Source organism: Ctenocephalides felis, unplaced genomic scaffold, assembly GCF_003426905.1.
Source record: "Ctenocephalides felis isolate EL2017-DRISC unplaced genomic scaffold, ASM342690v1 CF-g0.4_SCAFFOLD_03572, whole genome shotgun sequence".
NCBI classification, from domain to species: domain Eukaryota; kingdom Metazoa; phylum Arthropoda; class Insecta; order Siphonaptera; family Pulicidae; genus Ctenocephalides; species Ctenocephalides felis.
Window position 1 is genome coordinate 14,591,281 of NW_020539726.1, and position 19,627 is coordinate 14,610,907.

The 19,627-nt window shown below is 35.7% G+C and overlaps 1 protein-coding gene across 1 annotated transcript in view; it reads right to left on the reverse strand.

Annotated features, from left to right (window-relative positions):
• Positions 1-19,627, reverse strand: part of LOC113388013 — a 274,449-nt gene that overhangs the window by 68,485 nt on the left and 186,337 nt on the right. The window contains 21 exon segments of the mRNA XM_026625420.1: positions 11-229; positions 315-401; positions 472-543; positions 632-775; positions 2,094-7,817; positions 8,428-9,216; positions 11,201-11,338; positions 11,462-11,670; positions 11,760-12,650; positions 12,728-12,929; positions 13,005-13,226; positions 13,399-13,689; positions 13,927-14,058; positions 14,180-14,362; positions 14,440-14,634; positions 14,713-15,294; positions 15,403-15,537; positions 15,680-15,891; positions 15,964-16,275; positions 16,361-19,195; positions 19,284-19,605. Coding sequence (XP_026481205.1) covers positions 11-229; positions 315-401; positions 472-543; positions 632-775; positions 2,094-7,817; positions 8,428-9,216; positions 11,201-11,338; positions 11,462-11,670; positions 11,760-12,650; positions 12,728-12,929; positions 13,005-13,226; positions 13,399-13,689; positions 13,927-14,058; positions 14,180-14,362; positions 14,440-14,634; positions 14,713-15,294; positions 15,403-15,537; positions 15,680-15,891; positions 15,964-16,275; positions 16,361-19,195; positions 19,284-19,605 — 13,896 coding nt within the window.

The following is a 19,627-nucleotide window of genomic DNA, read 5'->3' on the forward strand; positions in this document are numbered from 1 at the left end:
TATTACGTACAAGGTATCGTTGGTGAACATTTGAATGAAGGATTTCCCTCATATCCTGTAGGGCAGGTGCAAATCGGTCTGTGCAGCTTAACATGACAATTAGCAGTCTCCGCACATGCTTTGCTAAACTCACAGGGATCTTGACATTGGCCTCGATAACAAGCTTCAGAATCCAAGCAATCGGAGTCACTTCTACAAGGTTCAGTAGCCTTTGAAGGCCCGGGTGATCCTAATAAGATATAGTGTTTATCAAGGGATCCCAAGAATATTTTATAAAAGGCTGAAATGAATAAACAAAATTAACTATGCATTACCTCGAATGCATGCTCCAGTTGTTGGATCGCAAAACATTCCTGGAGGGCAATGTTCACAGCCAGTACTTATAGTGGGATCTCTGGAAGCTGTAAATTGAAATTTAAAATGTATAATAAAATGCATGGTTCGATCACCGAATTCTATAAATGTTCTTACATATATGAACGCAATTACATCCATCACATTGATGACCTGGTTTACAATCATGGCTCTTTTGGCACTGGCATACTAAAATTACAAAAAATATAATTTTTACGAATAATGATTCAGTTTACTATGAAAGACGTCGAATATAAGTAGAAAATGAATAAATAACCTTTTACGCAAACAGGTTGGTGCCGTTCCACGTGGCATTCTTCAGATTTAGTACACGGGTTTGAAGCAGTGCATGGATTTGAACAGCGGGCATTAATACAAGCTTGTTGTGATGGGCAATCGATATGGGACCGGCATCCAATTTCTACAGTTTTGTAAATCGACATTAGTTTGGTTCATATTTCAGTAATTACAATGACGGCAAGGTATTGTGTTTTTTTAAATTGATACTATAATTATTGTTCAATATATAAGATAGCATCAATTTATAAATAGTTTCATATTTAATTGTTACGTTGAAGTAATTATATATCACTTAAATTTGGCATGAAGTTTAAAACAATAATACCTTCAACTGTAATAAGCAATGAAAATCTCATTACTGCATAGTTTTTCAAACTTAAGTGATAAACGGTAACAAATAAAAACCAATTGACTATTTTAAACATACAAAATGGATCCAATGAGGTAAGCCAAGTTCAAGAAAAAATTACGGGCGAAAGGTGATTTGGAGTTGCCCGTAACATAGCTATAACATATGTTTCATAACATTATATATTAAATATATAATATAACACCAATTATAAGTATATATAATTATATATAGATATACATACTTATATATACCTTTACATATACATATGCACATGTGTACTGTTTACTTACACACATATGCACATTATATGCATATTATACATATATAAATATACATATATATATATATATATATATATATATATATATATATATATAATCGAATTTACATCCTCTATTGAACATAGCATAATCTGGAAATAATACATTAAACGACTATAAAATGTTTTTATAGTTGTACATCAAAATTATAATAAATATAATTTAACGTATATATATACAAAATGTATCACCTACAACTTTTAAGCCAAACATGCAATGCGATATATGAAGCAATATGTACATGGAAAAATCAATGGTATACATGCAAATAATCATATTTTATATTTTGCACTTCTTCCATATTATGATTAAACATTATTCAGTCACCGAGATTATGTACATTTCAATGTTATTTTTAAAAAAATGTTTGCATCATATGAGCCCTATTATTTTTCATAAAATATGATTATACATGAGAAGTATAAATATATAAAAATTGCATAATATTTTTTGGATTCAGACGCTAATGAGCTGCGTCTGATAATCGGAGACATGCAGGCTGCAAACAGGAGCTGCTGCAGTTAATCCTCAGATCTCCTTGGTCCAGGTTCTCCTACAATTATCCCAACAAGAATTCTACTTTATCGATATTTCCTTATTGTTATAAGCAAATGATGTACACTTTACGTATTTTTTAATATTTCAACAAAATTTGTATAAAATTATAAATTTATTAAATTATAGCGTGTGTAAATATCAATAATGTAGAATTCCATGATGACAGAAAAATGACACTTTGCCAGATGTTTAATTTCTCGATGTTTTACCTGGTGTAACATTACATTGTTCAGTGGCCATCTGCTCAGACGTGCACAGACACATTATTGAATGATCTATAACTACACAAGATACATTTTGCGGACATGGTTTATATATAATGCAAGGATCGGAACAACCAGAATCTGTGCATACTTTGTTAGCACTACAATCTTTATCATTGGAACAGCTTTTATTCAACAGAGAAGATAATGGATGATCAACATCATATCTATCCGTAGAAATATCAAATTGATGCTCTGTATGTTTCATGTGCTCATCTAAATAGGGTTCCGTAGAAGATTTGTTATCATCTGTATCCGGAACAACAGTAAATTTTGTTTTATTCCAACTATCATCTTTTCTGAAATAAGTAGTTCTTGTATTAGTTGTAATATCAGTTGTGGGTTCTTGTTTATCCATGCTTGGTTCTACATCATAATCTTCTGATTGAATATTAGAAATCGTATTTCTAAATGAGAGTGTAGACTGAGTGGATTGTGTAACAGGTCTATCATTTATATGTGTAAAATCCGTAAACGAGCTTTCAGTTGTATGTTGATCTTCTGAGGTATTAGTTTGTTCTTCAATAATTTTGACTGTTGAAGTATCGTTATCCATATATTGTTTGCGATCTTCGTCACCGATTGTACTTCTGATTTTATCAGTCGTTTCTACAACATCCTTTGCTGTATTATATTGTGGTTTAATTGTAAGATCGGCATTTGAGCTTGTCATTTCCGTTGTGCTAGATGGGTTTTCACTTCCCTCTGTTCGCATTGTATATGTGGTTACTACTTTTCGATCTACAGAAGTAGTTCCTGTATTATCAATGTGTGTTGTGGAAAATTGTTCAGTAACATAATCAAAATCAGTATGTGTTGATGGACTATTTGATATTTTATCAGAAATTTTCGAAGTCGAATAAGGTTCTGCTGTAGTTACATCATGAAAACTTGTACCAGTGACTGTGTCAATTATCTTATATCCATCTGTAGTCAAAAACACTGGTTTGCCAGTATGCAATATTTTTGTTGAATTAGTTTCATTCCATTTATCTTTTGTTACAGAAGTTGATGTAGTAAGGTCATCAGATTTAGTGTTTTCGTCCAATGTATTATTCACTGCAAAAGTAGTCATGGGATTTGAAGAAGTTACAGTATTTGATAACGTTGTAAATGTAGTTGTATCTTCCAAAGGCGATGATGCGCTAGTGACTTTTGTTTGTGCGAATTTCTCGGTAGCACTCTCAGTTGTTGTAAACTTAGAACTAACTGTTGTCTTATATACAATCTCAACACCATCATCTTTAGATTTCGTTACACCATCATTTGAGGTGGTAGTATAAATACTTTCGTTTTTAATTGAATTATACATTTCAGTAGCAGAGCTTCTCATAGTATTTGATTCTTGATTTGTATCAGAGGTTATGGTACTTCTGTTCGTGAAAACAATATCTTCTATTGGAATTCTCATTGTAGTGTAATTATCACCTGACGTGTAACCAGTAAAGTTATCCTGTCCAGTAAAGGCATCGATGGCTTCCCTAGTTGAAGATTCATTTGGTGTAACGTATTCAGTAGTTGTTCCTCTACTGTTATCTGATAACGTATGTAAGGCGGTTGAAATAGATTCTGTTGTAATTGCAATACCATTAATGTTGGCATCGCTTTCATTTTTAGTTGAGGCAGTAGTAATAATCTCTGTTGCAGACTTTATTGTTGTACTATCATTTATGACTTTATAATTATATGCAGTAGTAGTATCATCAGAATAATGTGTAGAATCAAGTTTAATCGTTTCTGTCGATGTCTGATAATGAGTAACATTTTTAATATCATAAAATAACTTTGATGTTTCAGTGGAATCCGGCATTTTTTCTGTTATGTTTGTATATGTCATAGTTCTATTATAGATTGGAAAATCATTCGTTGGTGACGTTGTTTCAATTTGAGTAGTCTGATCAAAGACTTTTGTACTATTTGGTGTTAATCCTTCAAATGTTGAAGTGAATTCCTCCGATGTTGACTGTATAGTTTCTGTCGTACCGATATTTTCTGTTTGTTTCATCTCAACAGTTTCCGAAGTAACGGAACTGGGTTTATAAGTAAAGGATTCGGTGCTAGTGAAAAGTTCTTCATTCGTTGATTTTTGATTAATCATTTGATCATATTTGGGTTTCGTAACTTTTGTTTGTTCTATATCATCGGTTGTTGTTTCAGCTGTAAATTTATCAATTATGTTTGTTGTAGAAGTTTCTTTTATAGAACTAGCTTCTGAAGAATCTGTATGACTATCATCATATGTACTAGTCATGTTAATAGAAGCGTTGGCAGGTTCTGTTACATCTTGACCACTTATAATTTCTGTGAATTCACTTATTTTTGTACTTATGCCATCATAGCCAATTTGTTTGCTAGTAGTATCCATCGTAGATATTATTGATGGCTCGGAATATGTGTGTGTAGTGTAACTGTGAACTGTAGTATCATCATGTATTTGTTCGTTTGCATGAATTGAAATTTTATCAATTTCCGGCATTGTCACAATTTTTGTGGTCCATATATTTTCTATTGTAGATTTATCTTGGTCTAGGTGTGGTACGCTTGTAGATTTTGCATATAATAATGAAGTTGTGCGCATTGTAGCTTGATTAGAAGAATTGTCAAGAGTGCTCATTTTATCAATACTTGAATCCGTATAATGCTTTACTATATCTGTCGTCATTGATTCAGTTACAAAATCATTGGATGAAAAGGTATTCGGATACCGACTATTTTTTCTGCTTGTCGCCACTGATTCCGTGGTCAATTCATCAAAAGCGGTTGTATCTGAATGCTCTTTAATTTTACTTGTAATAGTTGTACTATGAATTACATCATTTTCGGTTAGGTCAGTGATCTTTGTTGGAATCGTAGTCGAATAATATTGAGGTATTTTTTCAGTTTTACTTTCAGATCTCGAAGTAGGAATATAATTACCGCGATAAGTTGTGATTTCGTCACCTTCTTGGGTAGTTGATGGTTTTGTATAACTATAATCTTCTGTTGTATGCAAATCATATATTGAAGTTGAGCCAACAGTTTTGGTATATTTGGTTATTGATTCAACAGTACTAGCTTTTTCTGTAATAGTAGTATCTGTATGTTGTGTGTTTTCAGATGAAGTGATGCTATTCGTAGATTGAGTTTTTACAGAATCGACGAGAGTGACGTTTTCAATCTTATTACTTTCCGTGGAAGAAAATACATCGGTTACATGTTTATTGGCGTCATCGGCTACTGAAGATAGTGTAGTATTCGGTACATTAAATCGATCAACACTTATAATTTCATTTATGGTATTTGTGTCAGTAGATGTTTTTAAATTTAAATTCCAATCTAGTGTATCTGTATGCGATTCATATTGCGTTGTTATCTCTGGCTGTTGTGAAGTTTGATGAGGCAATTCTATAGGTTTGAAATACTCAGTAACTTCAACCTCGCCGTCAACGTCTCTATAAATAGTAGAACTTTCTGTGGAAGGCATAATTTTATTTATATCAGGCTGAGTTTTATCATTACTTTGGATATCATTAATTGTTTCAGTAGTAATGTAATGCATTTTTGAAGAAGGTTCAGTTGTTTGATGACTTTGCGTGGTGAACATGGTCTCTTTATTTATATCAATTTTTGTTGCAGAGTCTGATGCAGATTTATATGTACTTGATAACATCGAGTCAGTGGTTTTTTCTTGTAAAAACTTACTTGTAATAGATTTGTCAGCAATTGTGCTTGAAAAATCTGTCGTAGTCTTAAATTTTTCAGTTGTGTCAAAATGATAATTTTTTGTTGAATCTGTTGGGTATGTAGTCTCTTCAGTATGATATTTATCAGTGGATTTTTCAGTACTTTCTGATGAAATGAATTCAGATGGTTGCATAAACTTATCGTCTTTCGTACTTTTATCAAATGTAGTTGTAGACTCTGCACTAAATATTTCATCTGTGGTTCTATGTGAAGTTGTAATTTCAGTTGAATGATCTGTGAATATAGAAGAAAACTGTGTAGTTGTCGACTGCTCTTCTTTCGTATCTTCAAATAACACAGTAGTAGAGGTTAATGAAAGCACATTCTCTGTGTTTCTAAATAAAAATGGATCTTCAGTAAAGTGATCTCCAGATATTTGTCTTTCTGTATTTTCTCGAAGAACAGTTGTTGCTATATTTTCACGCGAATGATGCGTAGATTTAGAATAAGATTGTGTAGTACCAGTTTTTTCATCCTTTGTTTCGTCTTGTGGAATATTAGTAATAAGTGAAGAAAAATCTTTTGCCGTGCTATCGTAGGGTATTTCGGTTTCAGTAATATCCATAGTTTCTGACTTAAATCCTGTTGTTGCTTCAATAGGATGATCCTTGATTTTAGTTGAATATTGTGTTGTATATGATGCATCGCTTGTATCTTCACTAACAGTAGAGATTGAAGAGAGCACATTCTCCGTAATATTATGTGATGTTATGCTATCAATACTTTGACTTGTAGGCCTATACTGAGTGGTACTCATTCTTTCAGATAAAATTTCTGAAGATTGTTTTTCAGTGGTACTATATAGTATTCTAGTTTGAGTTATGTAATCCAAATGCTCCGAATTAAATGGTGTTGTACCTAAAATGTCGCCTTTTGTTCCTTCACTTGAGTCTGTGGTTAATACCGAAGAAGACGTTTCATCTATGCTGCTATGAGCCGTAGAGGTTTCTATAACATTTTCCGTAGGTTTGATGTAAAATGGTGTTGTGCTGTATTCGTCACCCTCTTTTTCACGTAAAGTATTATGTACTGAAGAAGAAGGAGTTTTTTCAGTACTGTCAGAAGGTGACAAATTAATCAAATTACCAGTAGTCTTTGAATACGATTTTGTAGTAGCGTTTGATTCATTATCAATGTCTAAAATATTTCTCAACGTTGAAGAAGACGTATTTTCCGTGGTACTATATAATGTGGATTCAGTAACAAGATCTGAAATTTTAGAAGAAAACTGTGTTGAACCTATTGTTTCTTTATCATCTTTGCCTGAAGCAGTAGTAAATATCGAAGAATGTATTTTTTCAGTACTACTATCTGATATAGCAGTTTCAGTAAACTGAGTTGCAGATTTTGAAGCATCCACCGACGATGCAGTTGTTGTCAAAAGTGTTTCATCCGTTGTAGATAGTGGCAATGAACTTCCTTTATTCATAGCATCGATACTCGTAGTTGTGTATGGGTAAGTTGTCGTAATTCCAATATCAAATTTATCACCAATAGTATCCTTACGCGTTGATTTCGAAATATTCTCTATATCAGAAGTTTTTTCGCTGCTAAACGATTTAGCAGTTGTACTTTTTATTATGTCGATATCTGTGTCAGGTACAGTGCTACGCGTTTGCTGTTCAGCAGTCACTGTGAAATCCATAATTTTTTTCGTTACCGATTCTGGATTTTCTACTTCAAGACTAGTGTCAGCTTTAGTTGTTTTAGGTAGGAAACCTATAGGAACAGTAGTATTAGTGAGAGGAAAACATTGGTTGAAAGGATTGCCTGTATAACCAGAAGTGCATTGACAGACGGAAATATTATTGGTCTGTGTCACGCAGAGAGCAGATAAACCACAACGACCTGCGCAGGGGTCGGAGCAGCGACCACCTACGCAAGTTTCGCTAGGCTGCTCGCAATCGCTGTCTGCTGTACACTCTCGAGAGCTAGATGGAAGTTCTGCTGTGGATATAATATATTAAACTATTTACAACAAGTTAATAACTATTTACATATTAGTTGTATCAAGATATGTACAATATATTCACAATTTCTAAAATGCAATTATGCTCATTTTGTTATGTTATTTATTTTAAAATGCATAAAGATAACATGATTAAAATTAATCAGCCATAAATTGCTTCCCAACAAGTAAGGCGGTTTAGAAAAAATAGCACTCTTTTATTATATATTGCATTAATAGATTATGCGAATCATTAATTCAGCAAAGTATGAACAGCAGAAAATGGCAATATGTAATTGGATTTATGGGAATTGAGGTTTGGCTGTAAAGTTTCTTAAGTAAAGTATTAAAATCAGTGTCATTCATAAAATAATTGTACAAGGATTTTAAAAGCTACCAGGGAAGTTTTTTTACAGAAAAGCTTATATATACGAGTATATATATATAATTATATAATTATTTATATATATATTTATAAATATCTATATATATTTGTAAATATTCATATATATTTATATATATTCATATAAATTGTAGATATCTGAAAAATACGTTGATAGGTGGAATTTATAATACAGAACCGGGTATTAGAAAGTGTTATTCCTTTACCTTTGAGACATCCTTGTTTAGCATCTGAGACAAATCCTGGCGGACAGAATTTACAAACTGGCTTGTGATCTTCAACGTAGCATGGTGTACCGTCTGGACATTTTACTCCATCGCAAGGGTTTTCGCATTTAAAGTTTTTGCAAGCTAAGCCTGGTGGGCAGCCAGCATCTCGGAGACAAATTGATAGAGCAGGACTGCACCCCTTAAGGCACAAACATATTGGTTTGTGATCGAGGACGTGACATGTTTTGTCAGATGAACATATAGGATTATCTTTATGTGGTGTAATGCAAGGATCGCGGCATTCACCCTTAATGCAAGCTAAATTAGAAGCACATTCGTCGTTGGTTGTACATTGCGCATCTTCCGGGGCACATGCCAACTCTCCCGATTCGTTGACGACGAATCCAGCGCGGCAAACACATACTGGTCGCCTTGCCCGCACTTCACATTTTTTGTTATCCTCACAAATAACAGGGCCCAATTGACAGGGGTCCCTGCATTCAGCTAATCCTCGATCACAAGCCTTGTCCGAAGGACAGTCGCTGTCTGTTTTGCACGGAATTGCTGGTAAAATCGGAGTAGCTTCTCTGCATTTCGGATCTGGTCTGCATGATATCTGAGGACGGCCTATGTAGCAGTTTGGACAGGAACAACGGGCTTTGTGCAGCAAAGGGGTACAAAGTGCATTCTCGCCGCAAGCACCCCGTTGGGAGCATGGGTCAATACATCGTCCGCCAGTGCACGCACGATCTCCAGGGCAATCACGGTCCGCTGAGCACTCAGAATCTAACAGGGGCCAAATCGAATACGAACGAGAACGCCGATCAGATAAAAGCGTAAACGTTTTGAAAATGTTGCCAAATTGATAACAAATATTTTGAAAATAAAATAATAGTAAGAGGGAATTAAAATATTTAATTTGGAGATATGAAGAAATATTTTGTAGCTATTTTGGCAATTATCTAAAGGACAATTAATATAAAATACATTGGATTGGATAGGAACCGTGAAGAGAGCATGATAATTGGATGTGTATTCATAGAATTTCCCAAAATTTAGTATGTACATTTAGAACATAAATCGACATATCCCAAATTATTAGAATTTAATCCTATTTTATGAAATAAGAAATTCAAGCCGGTCTGCGGACTGAAGCTAATTTAAAATAGAAGGTCACTTTCTGTAATTCCCAATCTGCTTGAAGTTTATAATTAGAAATATTAGATTGGTGACAAAGGAATTCAAGAATACTGTATGATGGTAAAATAAAACGAAACTCTGATAAATTATTTATTCAAATAATTTAATATAGTTTAAACTCTTTTTCTGTTTTATTGCATAAAATAGTACTTGACAAGCTCTTTCAAATGTAAATAAATATCGTTCCTCACGAACACAGATTGGGAAACCGTTTTTTAGAGTTGAGGTGAAAGTAGCTTAACAAAGACGGATGTTGGATGATGGAAATGGAAATATTTACAATATGTCAGCATGGGATTGTGCGTGTGTTTATACGTGTATATTTTTTTATTAATAAAACAAAATTAATATTATTTTGATCTAAATATGTTACACAACATTATTTAAGTTAACACATCAGCGCTACATTAGAGCATTATTTCTTTCGGAAAGTTAGATTATTTTGGGACACATACATTGCAAATATGTAATTAAATAAATTTGATTTACGATAAACGACTAAAAAGACAAGAAAGATCTAATTTATCAAGGCGTTACTCACTAAACCCCTTCCAATAATCTAACTTTCAAATTTATAGTAGTAAACTACGTATAAGTAACACTCACAATTAATATATGTATATTCAATTCGTTAGTATAATTGTGTCAAATCATTGATCGACTTTAGAGATTTTAGACTTTTAAGTAAATTGTTATTTAGACCAACATAAAGTTCATTTTGAACATTTGCCTTTGTGTATTATACATGAATCAGTGGTGCCACTAATTTTTCTCGACAAGTTTCTAGATGGATCGGAATTAATTATACGAATAGCTATAGTCTGACTTCATTTGAGACTATGATATATATTAAAATTTCAATTAATTTTAAACTCTCATAACTATAGTTTTCAAACTAGTTAGTTTTAAACTATTTGAATAGGATAAAATGCAAGTTTTAAGTAAATATTGATAATTAATTATAAGTAACAATTAAATCATGATAAAAGTATTTTGGCTCGATAAATAATCAATATAATTCATTAATATTAAATTATTTAATACTTTGAATAGAAAATAAATATATATATATATATATATATATATATATATATATATTATTTTTAATTTCGTATTCATAATATTGAGTAAATAATATAATATTAATAAATAATATGGCGAATAAGTTGCTTGTCAAAACTTAATTAAAGAAAAATATTAAAAATGGCAAAAATCACAACCATACACCACTGATGCAAAATCACACCTGTGCACGAATTTATTTATCAATAAATATTTATATATTATGTATGTCCGTTCCGCATTCATGTGATATTTCTATGCTTGGTGTAGTTTATATATCAAAGTAAAGTGCAATTGTATATACATACATATGCGTACAATATACATGTATATGTGAGTCAGATATACATAAATATGTACAAAATCATGTTTGATATGTGACAAGTAAGCATTCAACTAAGTTCTTGAATTTATAACAAGTGCAATTGGATTTTATGGGAAAAGTGATTGATATAAATAAAAGAACTTATAAATCGAAATGTTGAGAAAAATAAAGTATTATTCATACCTTTTCGACATTCTACTTCTGGTTTACCAGTCATACCCGGTGGGCATTTGCAAACAAATCGTAAGCCCTGTCGCAAACAATCAGCGCCTAAACCACAGCCTGATGTCCGACAATCCGGAGCTGATCTCTCGATGGTACCTGCAATTATAATAAGTTCATATAGTTTTTTACAATAATGCTTCACAAATTATAGATTGTTTTTGAAAATAAAATTCAGCAGTTTATTAACATTTCCGGCGAGATAACACTGTACAAACTTACATTGGACATATGGGTCTCCTGATGGGAAATTAACTGGACAATAACATTGTGGATAATCTCCTGGTGTCATTCTGCATTGTGCATTCAGACCACAAGGATGATCTCGACATAAATTAACCAGTTCACCATCGCAAACGCAACCGCGATCTGGATCTCCCATGCAACCAGGAGCGCAGCTACACTCATAGCCACCTGGCACGTTAGTGCATCTGCAATTTTTTATTAAATGATCAATTTCAAACAAAATACATAGCTTATATAGTGATGAGATTGAACTGAAAATTTTGATTGTACTTACATTGCATTGGTTCCACAAGGTTGACGCAAGCAAGCTTCTTGGCCTGCTCTTTGACATCTTACAGATGGGTTTCCGAAGAAATCTGGTGGACATGTACAATGAGCTCTATGACCAATAACTCTACATTGAGCATCTTGTCCACAAGCTCCTTCTATTAAACATGGATTTCTACATGACTTTTCAAAGCAATGTTGCTCTGAATCGCAGTCATCGTCAGTGTCACATTCATAAGATTTGCAGCTTACACTTGGTTCTCCTCTATATCCATCTGGACATAAACATAGGGCACGATGATCTGCAGCTCTGCAAATTGCACCAACTCCGCAAGCACCTTCGCAGGGATTTATACATTTACCAGATCTGCATTCTTTATTTTCTGAACAATCTTGATTAGTGCGGCAGCCGGGTATGCATACAGCATCAGAAATGCATAATTTTCCATCAGGACAACTGTCCGAATCTATGGGTGAACATCGTGTTCTACATTTTCCTTCATAGCAGCTTTCACCACAGGCGCACTGATTATCTTTGGTACATCTCGTCAAACAATAACCATCTTCATCGCATTCACAACGTCCATCACATCTTATGGCCGCTCTTCTACATAAAGTCATTGGGTTTCCGAGAAAGCCAGAAGGACAAGAGCATTGAACTCCATGATCTGCTACAGAGCAGCTGGCGCATGGTCCACATTGACCTATAGCTGTACATGGATCTTTACATTGTTTTTCTATACAAGCTTCATTAGATGCACAAGAAATATCACTTCGACAACCAATTTGACAAACACGATTTTCACAGATTTGCCCAAAACCGCATTTTGCGTCGCTATTGCATATAGCATGACATACACCTCTAATGCATCTTTCATCTGATAAACATACTTGATCACTACAGTAGAAAAATGAAATTATTGCAAAAAAAAAACAAATATTTGTTCACAAATATTATAGTAAATTACAACTTACTTTCTGCAAGTTACTTGACAGATTCCATTAAAACATGTTTGACCTGGTTGACAATCAGTTGATACATGACATGACGTGGGTGGGTATTTGCAAGATACATTGGCATCACCTATTAATCCAGCTGTACATTTGCATTGTTTACGATGCTTTTCAACGAGACAAATAGCGTTTGTTCCACATGCCGTAGGCGACTGACATGGATCTGCAAAATATTTAATATAAATATGCAAATTTTACTTTTACATTATTCAAGTATAAATATTTGTTGATAACTTACCTCCACATTGGCCATGGATACATGTCTGATGATCCAAGCACCCTGAGTCAGCCCTGCAACCAGGTACACACTCCTGATTGTGACAAAGTTCCCCATTCCTACACTCTTCATCACGTCTACATAAAGACTTACAAACACCAAGACGGTCGCATCTTTCATTGCTTAAACAAGCAGCGTCTGATCCACAAAGTGGCCTACAGAGACCGTGTGTACAAGCATGACCTATCAAATTATGAGAAGTTATAATTGATTTATAAACCATGAATAATTTCAAAAAAAAAATATTTACAGGTTATAAATTAATATATACATATAATAAAGATCGAACTATGTACAAAGTATTAGAAAAGTATGGAATTCATATCTAGTCAAGGAACAAATAATATTATTATACCTGTTGGGCATGAACTGTGCTCAGTACATTCAGATAAAGGAGCTCTAACACAAGCAACTTGAGCCGATGGTGAAGCAACTAATCCTGGTGGACACGAGCAAACTGCTCTTTGATTGATGACACTGCATTGGGCATTTGGACCGCAAGGCCCTCCCAAACATGGATCATGGCATCGATTATTACGACAAGTTTCACTTGCAGAACAGTCGGAGTCAGTATGACAGCCATAGACACACATATTACGCAAGCAAATGTGTCCAAGGAAGCAGTCATTGTCCACTCGGCAGGTCACTGTTGAAATTAATATAATATGTATTAAATTTCACTACATGCACTTTTAATATACAATAACTAATAAAAAATATGCATCGTAAAACTATTATCTAGAATTGTTGGCAAATAATATGTAACTACAGCTGTGCATTATATTTCTTATAAATAAAATGAAATATATAGAAATAATATTGAGCAAAAATATTGAACTATTTGATATAAAATAATGCTTCAAATAAAATCAAATACACTTACAAATACAATTTCCTTTGATGCACTTTTCATTCTTTGCACATTCTTGGTCTGCTCTACATGTAGGTAAGCAAATAGATTCTCTGCAGCTATTTTCTTCCGCACAGTCTAAATCAGATGTGCAGGATACGGGAACTGAAAATGACATTATTTTGCTTTTATTTCAAAGTATTTCATCCCTTTGTTTTTATCTAATCTTCGATTGCACTTCTAGAAAATATTTAGTAGTAAGTATATACCATAATATACAACTTACTTCGGACACATTCCAATTGTGGATTTCCTGTAAATCCTGGCGGGCATGTACATGAAACCGAATGCACAAGAACGGCGCAATCAGCATTCATACCACATGTTTTAGGTTGCTGGCAAGGATTTACACATCTTCCATGCATGCAAGTTTCAGTAAGTGAGCATTCATCATCGGAGCGACATGGTGCTAAATCAATGGATAGGCAAATATACAAATTGCATTCACAAAATAAAATTGAGAAATAATGTTGAAGAAATATTTACGTCGACAAATTTCGCCATGGCAGTAGGTACCAGCTCTACAATCTGCAGTAGTACGACAAGGTGCTGGAAGTGGTCTACAACCAATTGTTGAATCGTTTGGATCTCCTTCAAATCCATCACGACACTGGCAGAAACTCGTATGTCCAGACGGTTTACATTCTGCATTCGGACCGCAAGCAGTTCTTTCACATACATCTATAAAGGTAGTTTTTTTTTAATAATAATTTGCTTACATGAATAATTATGATTATCATGAATTATTATGACATTTACCTGTGCATTTTGGTTCTGGACCATCCCGTCTGCACATAGCAGCTTCTGGACAGTCATCATCATGTTCGCATTCAACAGCAGCTCTACAGCCATCATTATAAGGATCGCCAACAGCTCCGTCAGCACACAAACATCTGAACGAACCAGCGCCTAACTCACATCTAGCGCCCGGAGCACAAGGTGCATTTTTGCAAAAATCTAATAATCTGCAACCAGTTTCGGGTTCACCAGTATATCCTGGACTACAGTGACAAATTTTTTCGTGGTTTTCAGCAAAACATAACGCGTTTTCGCCACATTCTGATATATCATGACAAAGTGGTATACAAGCTCTATTATTGCAAATTCTATCAGATGGGCATTCTTCATTTGTTATGCATTCGCCACTATGACATTCTTTGGATGGATCTCCAAAGAATCCTGGAGCACAAGTACATCGTGCTTGATGCCCTGTTGAAGTACATAACGCATTTCTACCACAAGCCGCTCCAGATAATTCGCAAGGGTCACGGCAGGAGGCTTGACCCCGTTCATCAATTGTGCACGTTTCGCTATCAATGCAATCACCATCATGTTGGCATCCTACATAATACAAAAATCTTGTTTGTACAATTATTCAAAAAAGTGAAAGAAAATCCAAAGCAACTCTTCTGTTATATTATATTTTTTAGATATAAATATTGTTGTTACCTGGCAATTGAGTGCAGATATTATCAATACAATGAAGTTGATCTGGACATGTAGAATTGGAACGACAGGTCGGTTGGCAGGAACCACGAATACATAATTGCTCTCCAATACATTCGCGATTGCTCGTGCATAGCGCTAGAAACAAAATATAATAATCATAAATTTCAGTTAAAAATGCTATTTTACATAAATTGAATATTACAATCATATTTTTCACACACAGATATATATATATATATATATATATATGCCTATATAATATTTGCCAAAAACCCACGTGTGCATAAACCACCGCTGCATGCAGTTCCAGCAGAGCAGTGTTGGTCATTCGCGCAGTATTGAAGTGCCACGCAACCTAAAAGTGGATCGCCTGTAGTGCCTGCTCTACACGTGCATATGCCTCTATGGTTAACCGCAGAACAATCGGCTAGTTCTCCACATGCGCTAGAGAGACTGCATGGGTCTATGCATTCTCCGTCCAAACAAGTTCTAAAAATAAAAAAGAATTTTTAATCAAATTTTAATGTGACAAATAGTTTATAAACATTTATAAAGTTGTACCTCTCTGCAGCACAATCGTTGTTATCAGTACATTCTAATATACGACATTCAATAATTGGGTCTCCTCTAGTTTGTAGCGGACAACTGCATCTTGCGCTGTGAGCTTGAGTAATGCAGAGTGCATTTTTACCGCAAGCATCGCTCGCTTCGCAAGGATCGCGACATTTATTATTTTCACAAGCTGCAGTAGATGGACAATCAGAGTCTGTAAAACATTCGCCTGGTGCGCGGCACCCAGATCCTAAAGCTGATGGGTCGCCGACCAGTCCATGAGCGCACGAACAGGTATATGTGCCTGCAGCGTTCTGACATCTGAAATTTAAGTTATTATATTATTAATTTAAACTCAAACTGAACTTTCAATAGATAAAACTTGTTTAGTTATTTTGTAACTTACTGCGCCGTGCTATGGCATGGATTTGTAGCGCACTCATCAATATCCTCACATCTACCATTTATGAATGTATAGCCAGGGAAGCAAACACAAATTTCGCGATGATTTTGCACTGTGCAGCTACCCTTTCCGCAATCGACCTGTTCACATGGATCTGTACAACGATTATATTCTTGGTGGCAGTGTCTATCTGGAGAACAATCCTCATCCGCTAGGCATTCAACTCGGAAACATCCAGTTTGAGAATTCGTGGGATCTCCTAAATGTCCAGGTAGACAAGTGCATATCGCATGATGATCTGCACTAGTGCATAAAGCATTTGAACCGCATTTTATGGATAAACAAGGATCTGAGCAGCGGCCTTCTACACAGGTTAGAGTGTCAGCACACTCTGCATCATTAGTACATTGTAATGGCTTTTTGCATCCTGGTTCTGAATATGCATCCCCCACAGTTCCGGCGGGACATGTACAGCGAAATGATCCGGGAATGTTAACACATTTTCCGCTTATATGACATGGATGCTCAGTGCATTCGTCTATATCAGCACAACCAATTGAAAGAGGGTAAAAACCATTAGCACATTGACAATTTCCTCCTATACAAACTTCATGATTTGGACAATCTGCCTCAGTAGCACATCCAGGTATACAAATTCCTGAAGTACAAATTTCACCGGGCAGGCAATTATTGTTGGTATAACATACTTTAGTACACATATTATTCGCGCACTTCTCTCCAATAGCACATTCGCTGTTTGATGTGCAGGGAAGATTGCATCGATTTGCCATACACATGTGTCCCGCTGGGCATTCATTAGATGCTTCACAGGTAGAAGGAACACGGACGCAACCCTGTTGTGGAATTGGATTGCCTTCAAAACCTGCTGGGCATTTACAAGATACAGTATGATCAGTACATGCGCATTGCGCATTGCTTCCACAAGCTCCATCTAATGAACAAGGATCATGACATTTATTATTAACACAGGCATGCTCACTGGCACAGTCACTATTACTTCGGCATCCAATTACACATGAGCCCGAGAAGCACGCTTGACCTGAAGGACATTGAGCATGACCGGAACAAAGAACTGTGCATGTATTTTGCAAACACTTTTCGCCAACTGAACAATCGGAATTATCTCTGCATGCCACTTTACATTGACCACTAACGCATATTTCTCCTGCACAATCAGCATCACCGTTGCAAGCTAATGTAACCCTTAGACATCCATCTCTTGCACCGGTAACAGCAGCTATAAAACGTGCCGGGCAAGAACAAATCGGTGTTTGATTAATAACACGACATAGAGCATTTGGACCGCATGCACCAATACATGGATCAGTACATCTACCTCCTTTACAAACTGAATCTGATGGACAATCACTATCACCATTTGGGCAATCACCCTCAGCACGACAACCTGAACTATAAGGATCGCCTATTTGCCCTGATGGACATTTGCATATATGTCCTGAAGGTCCCTGTTCACAAAAGGCTGAAGGGTGACATGGATGATTATCACAGAAACCTGCAGGAACGCACTCAACTTCTGCTACAGGATTGGGTCGATAACCTGGTGGGCACATACATACGGAGCGATGATCTTCAGCAATACATATTGCATTTTCTCCACAAGAGTCTTCACCACATGCATCGTAACAAGTATGCGTCAATCTATTACATAACTGAATAGGTGGACAATCAGCGTTATACACGCAAGGTACACTTTCGCAACCTCTGATCATATCATTTGGATCTCCGGCATATGGACCAGGAGGGCATTGACAACGAGCCGCATGATTATTTGCGACACATATAGCTCTGGGACCACATTTTACATCTTGGCAAGCTGGCCTGCAGGCTAATATACCATCATCTCCTGCAGTGCATTGATCTATTTCAGAGCATTGGGCGCTAGTCGTACATTGATTTTGTGAAGTGGGTTGGCAACCTTTTCGATCATCCGGATTACCAGTAAATTGCGGAAGACATTGGCATTGTCCAACATGATTGGTAGCCACACACACTGCGTTAGCGGGACAAGTAAATTCGGCGCAGACATGCGAGCATTTTAAAACGCCCAAAGCATCCGATCGACAGGCAGAATCTTGAGGACAGTCAGAATTACTATGGCAATCTGGAATAGTTGGTTTTTCGCAAGCAGAGGATATCGGGTTCCATAGAAAACCTTCACTGCAATGACATATGGCACTTCCTCGATTATCTAACGCACATACTTCGTGCTGACCACAAGCTACAGAATCACATGGGTTTCCACAGAGTTTCCTTCCATCTGGCCCTGCTACACAGGTCAATCCTAAATCGCAATCATCATCAGATTGGCACCCACTTCTAATCGGTACACGAGCTTCTGGCTGACAACCGTTTGTTAAATCTGCGGGGTTTCCACCATAACCTTCAAAACATATACATGCGGGGCGATGTTCTCGTGCTACACACAACGCGTTTGGCCCACACTGCAATTTAGCACAAGCATCAACACATTTTCTCGGGCCCTTTGAGTATAAAAAGCAAATTTCTTTATCTGCACAATCCCCATCGTTATCACATTGACTAGCTGAACAACCCGATATTAAATCGTGAGCATCGCCGGAATATCCTGGTAGACATAAACAGCGGCCAGATTCACAAGTCGTTCTTGGACCGCAGCGAATATCTTCGCATAGATTTTTGCATTTTCCGAGAATACATTTGTAACCGGTTGGACATACGGAATCTTTAGTGCAAGCGCAGTTATGTGGATCAGTACATTCTCCTTGTTGTACAGGCATACAAATTTCGAAAGGATTTCCGGCAAGACCTTGTTTACACCTGTTGAATAATATTTATATGTACTAAAAATATTGCTATATTAAAATATAAAAAACAATATATTTGTAATTAATAAATCGCTTCTTACCTGCAATCGTAACTTCCGGCTGTGTTTATACAAACTGCACCTTGACCACAAGCTGGTCCTAAGCATTCGTCAATATCATGACATTGAACATGGGGATTTCCTATGTATCCTGAGGGGCAAATACAGCTTATACCTCTAGCGCTTTCACGACATTCTGCACCTACGCCACATGTCTGAGGATCGCATGTAGTTCGTTCTTGAGCACCGCAACCTTCATAAGGATTTCCACTTTGTCCAGGATCACAAACACAACGGTTTGTTAAGCCATACTCACAATGGGCATTTGGACCACATGTTGGATCACATACTGGTGCCGATATCGCTAAAATATTTCAATGTAAGTT